Below are 14,501 nucleotides of genomic sequence, written 5' to 3' on the forward strand. Positions count from 1 at the left end.
AAACTTCCTTCCTGACCAAAGCTCTGAGGACTTTAACGACTTCATGAGGGGGGGTGGGATGCTTCCAAGAGGTCCAGCTTTCCCCTAAAGTGCAGACACAGGGAGCTGTGGATGCATTTGCGTTTGTTTATCTATATCCCCATTTTCTCCCCAGGTCGGACTCAAAGCAGCTTTTAGAACGCTTGTTCTCCCCCAACAACAACCCGGTGAGGTCGGCCAGGTTGAGAGTTTGCAATGGACACAAGGTCACAAAGCAAGCTTCCATCGTAGAAGAGGGGATTTCGAACCCGGGTCGTCCGGGGTCCTAAGTCTGTACTCTATCCACTACCCCACAATGGCTCTCGCTGGATGTGACTGACTTTCCTGAGGCTATGTGGGTTATTCAGAACTCAGATAAGTCTGTCTGCCGAGGGAACAGGAAACAGCAGGGTCTGGATTTAGGGCCCTACCGATAAAGTCGAGGAACTTCTCATCTGATGCAAACACACAGAGAACTTTCGAGAAACAGCCAGCTCTGTCAGTTCCTTAAATTCTCCCCCGGGCTAGAGCAGAATGCTGACTGATGCTGAACTTGCACACAATTACCTCCCCCATCCACCTCATGACTGATTTCCCCGCTTTCCTCGATCCCCCCCAAGGCACAAACTCTGAATTCCATTCCACACGCAATGCACCTGGTTGCAATCTTCCTTCCGTATGTGGTGCATCTCAAGTAGCTTCAAAGCGACACGCATACCAAGCGGACTACCTTCTGCACTGGCACGAAACCGAGAGTCAAGTCTTGCCTGTTGCAAATGAGTGCCTTCCAGGCGCAGGGGTCATCCTTCACCCAGTGGTGTGATCCCAACATGTGGGACATTCGGGCCAGTCCCAAAGAGCTTTCCCTCTCAGCAGTGACAGCCCCTTAAACCAAGTCAGAACGCCGGTCCCTGAAGCTCAAGTCACCTCTTCACACATTACAGAGCATGCAGGTTGGGTCTGGAGCAAGGCTCCCTCTAAGCTGTGGAGTCCTGTGAGCAAAAATTCTACTCGGTGAGCTCCTGGCATTACAGTTGTGAGCGAGCGATTTGGCTGCTGCATGAATTAATTTGCTCTGGAGCCCTCCTTCCTGAGCTAACAGAGGCTAAAAAACTGTGAGCTAGCTCACACTAGCTCAGCTTAGAGGGAACACTGGCCTGGAGTCCCCACCCTGTGACAGACGCAACACATCAGTTGTGTGGCTTCTCCTCCATTCCTGTACACGTGGTCCCGGATTAGTATCAGGGCCATGGTTCATATGGAGAGAGGACTTCAGCCTTCCCTCCTGTGCCACTTTCCCCAACCTGAAACAGTCTCAAGCGTAGGCTATTTGAAGAAACCCGGGTGTTCTCTGGGATATGTGTCTGTTTGCCCAGCTGGCCCAATAACACGACATGTGATCATTCCTGAGTTTCAAAGTTTACAAAATTATAGGATAAATACCAGGGGTCATTTCGTAGAAAAAGAGGTGCAGGAGCTCATTAGCATAACACATTAGCACAACTTTTTTGCATATGCCACGCCCCCTAACACCACCGGAAGTGTGTCAGAAGGCAACACCCACCACTCAGGCTACACTGGACTGTTTTGGATTGCTAACTGTTGGGGGGGGGTAACATGCAGATCTGTCCTCGCAGAGGAGGGAGAGCTTGTACCTGAATAAAACTTGGTCTTATAGGTGCCACTGGACTGTTTTGGATTGCTAGCTATGGGGGGGACATGCAGATCTGCCCTCGCAGAGGAGGGAGAGCTTGTACCTGAATAAAACCTGGTCTTAAAGGTGCCACTGGACTGTTTTGGACTGGGGGGGCGGAGGGGGAGCTCTGCAACTTACCTGGCTGCTTCTTGCTCTGACTGAGGGCTGCTGGGAGCAGGGGGCGCGGCTTGTTGCATGTGCCCGCCCCCAGGGCTCTTTACTGCCAGAGCTCCGCTCCTGTGCGCTCTGGCAGGAAATAACCCCTGATAAATACACAACATTCCCATAGGTCGTGATGGGTCACAGGTTGTGCCTGGGGGGACTTTTTGTGGTTTCACATACACTCCATAAAACGTAGGCTACAAAAAGGAAAGGAGGGGGAGATCTTCAAAAACAACTTACAACACTGGAGCGAACTGTTGAGCATGACATGAGGTGGAGAAAACACACACCCAATACGTATTGGTGATAAGCCACTGTAATCACACGGTGTAGTCATGTGACACTGTGCTGCAGCGGCCACAGAGCAAAATAAACATGGAGCTTGTTTCTCAAGCAGTGTTCAGTTCTCAACTGGGTTGGATGGGCCATTGCTACAACTGGAGAAATCTCTTTTGCTTAACGGTGCATCCAACATTTGGTGCAGTGGTTAAGCGTGCGGACTCTAACCTGGGAAAACCAGGTTTGATTCCCCACTCCTCCACTTGCACCTGGCTGGATGACCTTGGGCAAGCCATAGTTCTGGCACAGCTGTCCTTGAAAATGAGCGTTTTCTCTCAGAGCTCTCTCAGCCCCACCTACCTCACAGGGTGTGTGTTGTGGGGAGGGGAAGGGACAGGAGTTTGTAAGCCGCTTTGAGACTCCTTCGGGTAGTGAAGGGCAGGGTAGAAATCCAATCTCTTCTTCTTCTTCTGTCTTGTCCTCCCCATCATTTTCCAGACACAGCCCAAAGGGCTGGTTTTAAGTTTACTTGCAGAGTGTTGCGTTTGGTATGAACAGGGCAACACATTTATTTCTCCAGGTACGGCACGTTCAAAAGTGGACCCTCCAAAATCGGAATTCCTGGTTGCATGCACCAAAGCTGGAAAATATGTTCAGTGCCCTATTCACATGAAATGGTGAATGGGCATACTGAGAGGTTCACACATAGCGCACTCTCCCAGTACACACGGCAACTACACCCATCACACTTATTATATGCTAGTGTTGCCACCTCCAAATTGGAAAATTCCTGGAGATTGGAGGGGAAAGCTTGGGGAGAGCTGGGTTTCAGAAGAGGGGGGACCCTCAGCAGGGTAGGATACTACAGAGCCCACCCTCCAAAGGAATAATTTTTTCCAGGGGGATGGCTCTCGGCAATCTGGAGGCCAGTGGTAATTCTGGGAAATCCCCGGGCCCTGCCTGGAAGTTGGCAACCACAATTGAAAAGGAGCAAAAAAAACCCCACGAGAAACTTCAATAACGAGTTATTAGTGGAACAAAGTAATGTATCTGAGGACGTGTGCATGCACACAAAAGCTCATACCTTGGGTGATACTTTGTTGGTCTTCAAGGTGCCCCACTGGACTCAAACCTTATTCTGCTGCTTCAGACCAACATACAGAAGGGGGTGCAGCTCCTACGATCACCAAAAAATAACACCAAGTAAGCTGCGGTGGCTCAAGTGGTTAAGACGCTGAACTGCAGGCTGTGGAAGGTCGGTAGTTCAGCAGTTCGAGACCCGAGTTGCCGCATGACGGAGTGAGCTCCCGTCTCTAGTTCCAGCTCCTGCCAACCTAGCAGTTCGAAAGCAAGAAATTGCAAGTAGATAAATAGGTACCACTTCGGTGGGAAGGTAACAGCGCTCCGTGCGCCTTGGTGTTTAGTCATGCCGGCCACACGACCATGGAAACATCTTCGGACAGCGCTGGCTCTTCGGCTTTGAAACGGAGATGAGCACCGCAACCCTAGAGTCGGACTCGACTGGCTTTCGAGCAAGGGAACCTTTACCTTTACTTTAAGCTGCAATCATGCAAGTGCCCTTATATTCTTACAGAAGTAAACCTATGTCCTTACAGCAATACAAAAATACAAAGAATCTCATTAGAGTAGATAATATCTATCATATTTCAATCTCAGATGTTCAATTCCAGATGTTGGCGAAGTTCTCCGGAGTACTTCAGCCCACCTGCAAGTATCCGTGGAGTTCCATTTCTGCCCCCAACGAGCAGGTTTAACAGCTTCCTGAATAGCAGAAGGCTGAAGTAATTTTTTAAAAGAATTAAACGTGTTTTATTATCCATTGGTGGGAATGGATTGCTCTGAAAGAATCCACCTGAACCTCTTTTTCCTGGCTGCCACAGTCAAAACGGGATGGATTTTAGGACCCTGAGCCGCAGACACTCACCAACAGTCCTGAAACTTCCCAACATTTTTTCTTTTTTTTTGCAGCCTGTTGCTTATTCATTCAGATCAGGAGCAAAGCCCTATCCAGCCAACAGGGAACCAACGAGCGAGCGGGATAAGCCAAGGTCCCTGTGCAGGAGCAGCAGCAACGTAAAGGGGGGGAAAAGCAAGGGAACCAAACTTTGCAGACCCTTTTGAGAACTAAAGAGACTCGGTTCCTTGCGGTCTGTTCTCCCTCGCACGCTCGCCATGAAGCTTGTGGGACTCCCCTGCAACTCGAAACAAGCCCGGAATGGACAGAGTTGAGATTCGTTCCCCTGAAAAAGAAGGGGAAGCTCTGGAGAGAAAGGGAGCGGGGAGGACTGCCACTGAACACCCAGGCTACCGGACTGCACTTTCTTCTCCCAAATCCATCCACCGAGCTCGACCTCTTTGAACTCGGTCACCATGACATCTCCTGGCTTCTGGGACCTGTGGGCTTTGACGGGCTGTGGAATGTTCCTGCTCGTCCACGGACAACATTCCCAGGGAGACAACGGACGCTGGAGGCAAATGATTCAGTGGGAGAACAACGGCAGGGTGTACAGCCTCCTGAACACGGGCTCGGAGTACGTGCCCGCAAGTCACGTGCGAGCAGACAGCAGTGCCAGGGTCCTGCTAGCGGACACCGCCACGGGCCAAGGTAGACGATCCCAAGGGAACACCAGGCGGCAGGCTCCCAGTTTGCCGGTCAGAGCCAGTTCAGAGACCATCCGGGGACACACGCGGCATCCGTTTGGCTTCGGACAAGTCCCGGACAACTGGAGGGACGGACCCACTGGAGACAGTAGCGCCAATTCCCAGCGGCCCCGGTCGCCCACCGTTCGGCAGCGACAGGCCGGAGCTGCTTCCTCCTCTTCTGCCTTTGCCTCCTACGGACAGGTCTACCCGCAGGCCTCGTACCCTCAGCCGCCTTACGCCAACCAGTACGAGAGCTATGACCCCCAGGTGCCCCGCGCCTATGACGAGAGCTACACCTACTATCGGAGCACGGGAGCCGGGGGGAGTGCCGTGGCTTCCGCCGCGGCCAGTGCTGGGGTTGTGTACCCCTTCCAGCCCAGGGCGAGGTACGAGGAGTACGCAGAAGATCAGAATCCTTATAGGGCCCAAGGGTACTACCCCGTTCAGGAGAGATCCTATGTGCAGGTACCCCAACAGGTTCAGCCCTCTGATGGCCTAGACAGGAGGTACTCCCACAGTCTCTATCATGACACTGGAACTAGCTATGACCAAAATGTCCCCCAGGAGCCTTATCCCTCCACCCAGAACCAACCAGCAGTGGGCCAAGGGGTCCCTGTGGCAGACAACTTGCATCTCAACTCTGGATCTCCTCTGGGTACCGGCACTCAATACGGGAATGAGCCATGGGTGGGGCAATATCCCCCTTTTGGAGAGGCACCGGCGGAACCCTACGTCCCTCCTCGCAACGTGGAACCTCAGCCGCCTTTCCGGCCCTTAGACCCCCAAGGGGTCCCTAGGCCCGAACCCTACCTTCCTATCAGGAATGCTGAGCCTCCCCAACTGATTCCAGACAACCAAGGTGGTAACCAAGCGCGGGTCAGTGTGGGCAGCATCTACAGACCCAATCAGAACGGACGGGGTGAGTCTCTGGCGGCTTGTGGGCGGGTCGTTGGGGAGGGGAGGCAAAGTGCATTCTGGGACGGGCCTTTTCCTTCAGTCCCTAGGGGGGAAGGAGTTAAGGTAGGAAACACTTGAATAGCGTTGTGCCACCTCAAAGACTAAACATTCGTGGTGGCGCAAATGTCCAGGAGCTAAACCCCTTTTCATCAGGTCCATGAAGTCTTATCCTCTGTCCAAAGATCACACATGCTTAGTAAATAACGCTACTGGATTTCATAGCCCCTCATTTCATCCACCACCCACTGAATTCCATAGCCCCCGGGTTTCAACCACACAGACACTCAACCACCACACAAACACAAACGCACACTTATTGCATTTTTGCTTTTTCCTGGGCATCTTCATTTTCGCTCTATTACCTTGCACCGAATTTGCTCCCAGAAATCGACCCAATTTTGTTAATGCTATCTTGGCCTCAGTTGCATATAAATGGCATTAAAACGCTGCACTGTGTATCGGAAACACTGTTCCATGAAAACGGGCAAAAAGAAACAACAGGATGTACTTAAAAAGGGGAAAAGTAATATTCATACATCCCTAATATATACACATAAAACGCAAAAGCTCCCCACAGCAAACCGATACCCTGTAGCAAAGAAACCTGACCAGTATAGGCCACATTTGAGCAGATGCACATGATGTGCAATCCGGAATTCATCGATCTGGTGCATTTTTAATCCCATCCTTACTCCAAGGAGCAAAAGGCAGAATACATAGTTCTCTCCCCCCACACACACAATTTTATCCTCAGAAATTCATGCATGGCTCTTAGGGGTGAGGCGAGGAAGAAGAAGAAGAGGAGGAGGGGGAGGAGGAAGAAGAAGAAGAGGAAAAGGAAGAAGAAGAAGAGGAAGAAGAAGAAGGAGGAAGAAGGAGGAGGAGGAGATTGGATTTATACCCCACCCTTCACTACCCGAAAGAGCCTCAGAGCAGCTTACAATCTCTTTTCCCTTCCCTTCCCCACAACAGACACCCTGTGACTGTTCCCTCTAAGCTGTGGAGTTCTGTGAGCAAAAATTCCACTTTGTGAGCTACTGGCATTAGAATTGTGAGCAAGTTACTTGGCTACTGCATAAATTAGTTTGCTCTGGAGCCATTCTTCCTGAGCTAAGACAAAAACGTGTGAGCCGGAGGCTAAAAAACTGTGAGCCAGCTCACACTACCTCAGCTTAGAGGGAACACTGCCTGTGAGGCAGGTGGGGCTGAGAGAGCTCTGACTGAGAACTGTCCCTGAGAGAACAGCTCTGAAAGGACATGTGACCAACCCAAGGTCATACCAGCAGCTACATGTGGAGGAGTGAGGAATCAAACCTGGGACCGTCTGCATGCTGAGTAGATTCTCTTCCACTGAGACGAGGGCTCAGATCAATGCATAGGAACCCACATGAAGCTGCCTGATGCTGAATCAAGGTCAGCATTGCCTACTCAGACTGGCAGCAGCTCTCTAGGGTCTTTCCCATTGCCTCCTACCTGGTCCTTTTAACTGGAGATGCTGAAGATTGAATATGGGGCCTTCTGCATGCCAAGCAGAGGCTCTACCCCTAAGCCACGGCCCCTCCTTTGTCGATGTGCTGACACTGGTCTTTCACCCTCTTTCTAAGGTTTAGGTAACATGACCCTTGTACAACTGCACATGAGACTGAAAACCCCCGGTTTCCAAGGTCCCCAGTTCTCTCTTTAAAGGGCGCGCCCGTTGGCTAATTCTTACAAACAAAATGCCAGAACCGCATCTGGCTAGGATTCGGCACTCTCTCCCTCTTCCCTAGAGGCCTATGTCGACCAGCAGCTGCCTGGAATTGTGGGGGATTCCAGCTATCCGGAAAGAAACCGAGCCCTAAGTTTGCCCTTGAGATCAGACCCCCTGCAAGTCCCATCCAAGTTTCAGGGGGGGGGCACAAAATGAGTTTAACCTCATTTCCTTCTGGCATCTCCAAGGTCTCCGGAGGCCACAGGAAGTGTGAATTTTCTGGTCAGCTTTATCTGACACAGGTCAGCTTGCCTTTGCCCCCCTGTTTTCCGCTTGTCCCCATTAAGGAGGAAGCAAATGTTCACAGGTTTCAGAGCTTAAGAGGGAGTCCAGCTGTTCTACGCAATTCAGATAAAAGCCCGAAAACCCAAATCAGTACACAGGGCTTGGATTGGGCCCCTGAACAATTGCTGATTGACAGTGAAATTGACAGAAAAAGAAATTGACCGAGAAAGGTCCCCCCCCCTTCTGTAGCCCTGTAGATAGAAACAAATCAGTTTTTCCCTCTAGGACTGTTTAGAATGTCCCCGGTCAAGAATCTGACAAGCCGGGATCTTTTACATAAGACTTTGGGAACCACGGAGTAAACAAATGAGGCAATGTTTCGGGCAGTGAACTTAATTTTTTTAAAGTCTAGTCACAGAAGGAAGCTTGTCTCATCCCTTTAGTTTCACACTGAGAACCTAAGAAGAGCCCTGCTGGATCAGAGCAGTGGTCCATCTAGTCCAGCATCCTGTCTCACACAGGGGCCAACCAGTTCCTCTGGAGGTCCAGCAACAGGGCATAGAGGCTGAGGCCTTCATAAGAGCATCAGGAGAGCCCTGCTGGATCAGACCAGGGGTCCATCTAGTCCAGCCTCCTGTCTCACACAGTGGCCAACCAGTTCCTCTGGAGGTCCAGCAACAGGGCATAGAGGCCAAGACCTTTCCCTTATGTTGCTTCCTAGATCTGGGATTCAGAGGTTTACTGCCTCTGAATGTGGAGGTTTCTATGGCTAATAGCCACTGATAAACCTCCAGTTTGGTGTAGTGATTAAGCGTGGGCTCTAATCTGGGAGGACCAGATACGATGCCCCACTCCACCACATGCAGCTGCTGGTGTAACCTTGGATCAGTCATAGATCCTTCAGAGCTGTTATCTCAAGGGCAGTTCTCAAAAGAGCTCTCTCAGCCCACCTGCCTCACAGGGTGTCTGTTGTGGGGAGGGGAAGGGAAAGGAGATTGTAAGCAGCTCTTAGATTTTTGGTACTGAAGGGCGCGGTATAAATCCAAACTCTTTTCTTCTTCTTCTTCTCCTTCTCCATGAATCTATCTAATCTCCTTTTAAAGCTATTTATTTCTCTGGCCCTCACTACATCCTCTGGCAGTGAATTCCACATTTTAGTCACTCTCTGTGTAAAGAAGTGTTTCCTTTTGTCTGTCCTGAATCTGCTGCCCATCAGCTTCATTGGATGCCCTCGAATCCTCATATTTGGGGAGAGGGAGAAGAAATCTTCGTTGTCAGATCTCCCCACTTAAAGGCAAACATCAAACCCAACAAGTGAGAGAGGGCTGGTTTGATGCCTCTTCCAGGTGTTGGCGGCCAATGCAAATATTTGGGGGAGAGCACAGGTACTTGAGCTGCGGTGGCTCAAGTGGCTAAGACGCTGAACTGCAGGCTGTGGAAGGTCAGTAGTTCAGCAGTTCGAGACCCGGGTGCCGCATGACGGAGCGAGCTCCCGTCTCTAGTTCCAGCTCCTGCCAACCTAGCAGTTCGAAAGCAAGACATTGCAAGTAGATAAATAGGTACCACTTCGGTGGGAAGATAACAGTGTTCCGTGCGCCTTGGTGTTTCGTCATGCCGGCCACATGACCACGGAAACGTCTTCGGACAGCGCTGGCTCTTCGGCTTGGAAACGGAGATGAGCACTGCAACCCTAGAGTCGGACTTGACTGGCTTTCGAGCAAGGGAACCTTTACCTTTACCTTTACAGGTACCGAAAGAGACTCAGCCTTCCTTTTCACCTCACCGAAAGTATTAGATGCAGATGCATCGGGCTTCCGGGGGTTGGGAAACAAGGTTAACAGTGACATTCTTCTTCCAGCCTGGAGAAAAAGCACATGTCCTGTTTACAAAGTCCAGATTCCTGGGTCAGTAGGAAAGAGCAAGAGTCCAGTGGCACCTTAAAGAAAGACTAACAAGATCTGTCGCAGGGGAGGACCTTTTGTGAGTGTCTGTAGCAGTGAGCAGTGAGTCACGAAAACGCCTGCCCTGCCACAAATTTTGTTAGTCTTTAAGGTGCTCCTGGACTGTTGCCCTTTTCTACTGCTACAGGCAGACTAACGGGGCCACCCACGTCAAGCAGACTCCTGGAGAAAAATGGAGCAGTCCCCAAAGAAGTCTACAGGAACTACCACGTTGCACTGAGATCTAAAATATCCCTTTCTCTTCTTGGCTACAGCCAGTCTTTTTTTTTTAATACCCAAAATTGGAGGAAAAGAAATCATTTCTGAGCCTCTGTTAGGCCACTAACGAGGCCTCCGATTCAACCTTTCGTTTCACATGATTCCGGTTCGTGTTACCCCCCGACCTACCTTCCCGTCAATAAAATATTCTGGGAGGCCATTTAGGAAAGGGTTAAAAAACCTCCTGGCGAGTGTCAATGTGTTCTTCGTACATCGAGTTACATCCAGGGCTGTGGGTTTTCTGCCAGCGTGATCGTGCTTGGCACGGCCCAGGGCTCAGTACAGAACGTGGTTCGGGGACGATTTTTCATTGGCGAAAACGCAGCTTGGTTGACCGCAACGGAAAAAAATATATATATTGAAAATGTACTGGCAGCGCTGTTTATAAGCCCAGAAACCAAAGGAAGTATGGTACAGCTTTTTCTTTCCTTCCACAGTCAGAGTGGTTTAGTTGCGTGAGTGTGGGATTAGGGTCTCGGAAACACAGCTTCAAAACCTCAGACTATCCCAGAATTCACAGGCTGAGCTGTTCACCCTCTCTCTGTCTATCCTACATCACTGGGTTGTTGTAGGGGATTAAACTGGGAACTAGGACAACCAACATATGCCACCATAAATTCCATCAAGCAATAGTATGCTAAAAAGGGATGGAGGGATGGATAAGAACATAAGAGGAGCCAATGTTGGATCAGGCCAATGGCCCATCCAATCCAACACTCCGTCACACAGAGGCCAAAAATACCAGGTGCCATCAGGAGGTCCAGCAGTGGGGCCAGGACACTAGAAGCCCTCCCACTGTTGCCCCCCCAAGCACCAAGATGACAGAGCATCCCTTGCCCCAGACCGAGAGTCCCTATCTATACCTTGTGGCTCATAGCCACTGATGGACTTCTGCTCCATATGTTTATCCAACTCCCTCTTGAAGCTGTCCATGCTTGTATCCGCCGCCACCTCCTGTGGCGGTGAATCCCATGTGTTAATCACTCTTTGGGTGTTTATATCCACTCAGGCCATGTTCCTAAGAATGTACTACTATACGTAGCGTTATGACTCTTCCTCTTCCAACACCAATTAGTAAACGACAGCCTCTTTCTCTTGTTCTGCTCTGCATGCGTAGGCCAGACTTGACATGGAGCCATCAAGCAGCCCGCTGAACCCCTGAGCTCTTGCAAAGGTATATCTAGCAGGTCACCTCTTGCAAAGCTTATCTTACAGCTACGATTGGCAACACCACCACCTCCCAGACAGTTTATGTCCCGAATGAAAATCACGTCATTTACTTTGGATCTGATAGCAGAATTGCCCATTCGGGCCTCCAAGAGAGGCTTTGCAAGAGGTGACCTGCTAGCTCCACCTTTGCAAGAGCTCAGTAGTTCAGCAGTCTGGCTCTGGTGAATAGTGGGGAGCTTTGTGTGCCCTGACTGCCAGCTAGGATTGCCATCCTCCAGGTGGGGCCTGGAGATCTCCCAACTCTGGAGCTATCCCAGCTGATCCCCAAACTACATAAATCATGTCTGAAGCTGCCTTCTACTGAATCAGACCCTTGACCCACCAAGGTCAGTATTTGTCTTCTCAAACCGGCAGCAGCTCTCAACTGTCTCAGGCGGAGATCTTTCACAGAGAGAGAACCAGTTTGGTGTCGCGGTTAGGAGCGCGGACTCTCATCTGGGAGAACCGGGTTTGACTCCCCACGCCTCCATATGCAGCTGCTGGTGTGACCTTGGGTCAGTCACAAGTTATTTCAGAGCTGCTCTCTCAAGGGCAGTTCTCGAGAGAGCTCTCTCCGCCCCACCTACCCCACAGCGTGTCTGTTGTGGGGAGGGGGAGGGGAAGGAGATTGTAAGCCGCTCTGAGACTCCGAGTGAAGGGCGGGGGTATAAGTCCAATCTCCTCCTCCTCTTCTTCTTCTTCATCACCTACAGCCTGGTCCATTCAATTGGAGGCACCGGGGATTGAACCTGCGTCCCAAGCAGATACTCTACCTCTATGTCACAGCCCCTTGCTGCTTACTATTTATCTATTTAAAATATCTGTTCCACTTGTCCTGGAGAAAATGGCTGCTTTAGGAGGTGGACTGTGTGGCATCGCACCCTAACAAGGTCCCTGCCCCGTGCTCCCAGGCTCCACCCACAAATCTCCAGGTATTTCCGAACCCGGAGTTGGCAACCCTAAAGCAGCGTCCTGCTTCGAGCAGGCTCTCCCCAGTTCCCTCTGCCTCCACATGTCTCCGATTAGATTCCTTTCCATTGTATTGCCGTCTATGTACAATGGTCACTTAGCAACAGCCCAGCCGAGCATATTTATCTTGGATTCCCACTGGGGCTTTGATTCACGGGCGTAGGCGTTGGGGTGACTCCACACACCCCTTTTCCAATTACAAGACACTTTGCACCCTGAACACAGAATCCTCCAGTCTCCATCTTCCTTTCCCACTGTCCCGTGTCTAAGGAAGGTGCCGGATTGGAGGTGTTGGGGGGGGGGGTAACGCCGAGGTCTGGCTTGACCTTGCCTGGCCTGCAAAATTCCTTGACAGTTTTCGCAGGAGGAGGAAGAGGCAGGGGGCAGGAAGCCGTCTCTTGGCCGCTCTCCCAGCTGAGTAATTCACTGCTGGCTTATCGGAAATTCCCTGCGCAGCTTCAATTACTGAAACCCCGTTCCGCCTATAAACAACGTTCGCGGAGTCCAGCTAGCAAAATCTGTGGTCCCTTTTCGATTCCACCGAAGGCGCTAACCTCATCCGGCTCTGAATGATTTCAGATAGGGTTATCCAGATGTCCTCTTTTTTCAGTGTCTGTTCTTTTGGGGGCTCTTTTCATTAAAAAAAGAAGAAAGAAAACAGATGAGATTGTCCTCTTTCTGGGTTGGAAGGTTAGGAATATTCCGAGTCAGTAGCAATTAGGTAAAGGTAAAGGTTACCTTGCTCGAAAACCAGTCGAATCCGATTCTAGGGTTGCGGTGCTCATCTCCGTTTCCAAGCCGAAGAGCCAGCGCTGTCCGAAGATGTTTCCGTGGTCCTGTGGCCGGCATGACTGAACACCAAGGCGCACGGAACACTGTTACCTTCCCACCAAAGTGGTACCTATTTATCTACTTGCAATGTCTCGCTTTCGAACTGCTAGGTTGGCAGGAGCTGGAACGAGAGATGGGAGCTCACTCCGTCATGCGGCACACTCGGGTCTCGAACTGCTGAACTACCGACCTTCCACAGCCTGCAGTTCAGCGTCTTAACCACTTGAGCCACCACAGCTCCCCAGTAGCAATTATTACAGCTTAAATAGTCGGGGTCTCGCTTTTTGAGTCGGCGATCACTTGCTTGAAGTGGTCAGTCGGGAAAGATGTCTCTCTCTTTTTTTTGCTTTTCAAAATATGGTAACCCTGATTTCAAATGTTCTTCCTCTGCCTTCAAGGTGGTGTGTCACTGTAGGGTTAATGGCTCTGGGTTGGGAAATACCTGCAGATTCGGGGGATGGGGCCTGGCGAGGGAGGAGCCTTGGGAGTAGAGTCCACCCTTCAAAGCAGCCATTTCCCCCCAGGAGTACTGATCTCTATTGTCTGTAGATCAGTTGTAATAGCAGGAGACCTCCAGCTCCCACCTGGAGGCTGGTAACCCTATGCACCAGGACTGGCATGCAATTTGGGGCAGGTCTAGCCGGATCTTATCAGATCTCTAAAGCTAAGCACGGTTGTCCCCAGTTAGGACTTGGATGGGAGACCACCGAAGGAAGTCCAGGGTCACTATGCAGAGGCAGGCAATGGCAAACCACCTCTGTACATCTCTTGCCTTGAAAACCCTATGGGGTCACCAGGAGTCGGCTGCGACTTGAAGGCAATTTCTTTCCCCCACCACCTGCTTCTCTCTATGTTTTCTTATCCCACCCTCCTCCGAGGAGCCAGGATAGCATATATGGCCCTTCCCTCCCTGTTTTATACTCACAACGACCCTGTGAGGCAGGCAAAGCTGAGCAACGGACCCGAGGTCACCCAGCAAAGGTCCACACTGGGTTAGAGATCTGAACTCAGATCTCCCAGCCTGACACTCTAACTGCTACTATGCCAGACTAGTTCCCCTACTTAGGAAGTGTTCAAATATTATCTGGCAATAATTATAAGAGCACATGAACCACCGCCCTGAGCCTGCTTTGCGGGGAAGGCGGGGTATCAATGAGACAAATAAATAAGTAGTAGTAGTGGTAGTGGTGGTAGTAGTAGTAGTAGTAGCAGCAGCAGCAGCAGTAGTGGTGGTGGTGGTACCACCACCAGTTTGGTGTAGTGGTTAGGAGTGCAGACTCTAATCTGGGAGAACTGGGTTTGATTCCCCACTCCTCCACAAGCAGCTGCTGGGGTGACCTTGGGTCAGTCAGAAGTTCTCTCAGAGCTGTTCTCTCAAGGGCAGTCCTCAAAAGAGCTCTCTCAGCCCCACCTACCTCTGTTGTGGGGAGGGGAAGGGAAAGGGATTGTAAACCGTTTTGAGACTCCTTCGGGTAGTGAAGGGCAGGGTATAAATCCGATCTCCTATTATTATTATTATTAT

At 50.8% G+C, this 14,501-nt stretch overlaps 1 protein-coding gene across 1 annotated transcript in view; it reads left to right on the plus strand.

The window, feature by feature from the left end:
• The first annotated feature begins 4,156 nt into the window (after positions 1-4,156).
• LOXL1 (lysyl oxidase like 1) overlaps positions 4,157-14,501 on the plus strand; it is a 30,528-nt gene continuing 20,183 nt past the window's right edge. The window contains exon 1 of the mRNA XM_015412291.1: positions 4,157-5,738. Coding sequence (XP_015267777.1) covers positions 4,547-5,738 — 1,192 coding nt within the window. The 5' untranslated portion in view covers positions 4,157-4,546. The remainder of the gene's footprint in view (positions 5,739-14,501) is intronic.

Source organism: Gekko japonicus, unplaced genomic scaffold (genome assembly GCF_001447785.1).
Source record: "Gekko japonicus isolate JY-2015 unplaced genomic scaffold, Gekko_japonicus_V1.1 scaffold3220, whole genome shotgun sequence".
Taxonomy (NCBI): domain Eukaryota; kingdom Metazoa; phylum Chordata; class Lepidosauria; order Squamata; family Gekkonidae; genus Gekko; species Gekko japonicus.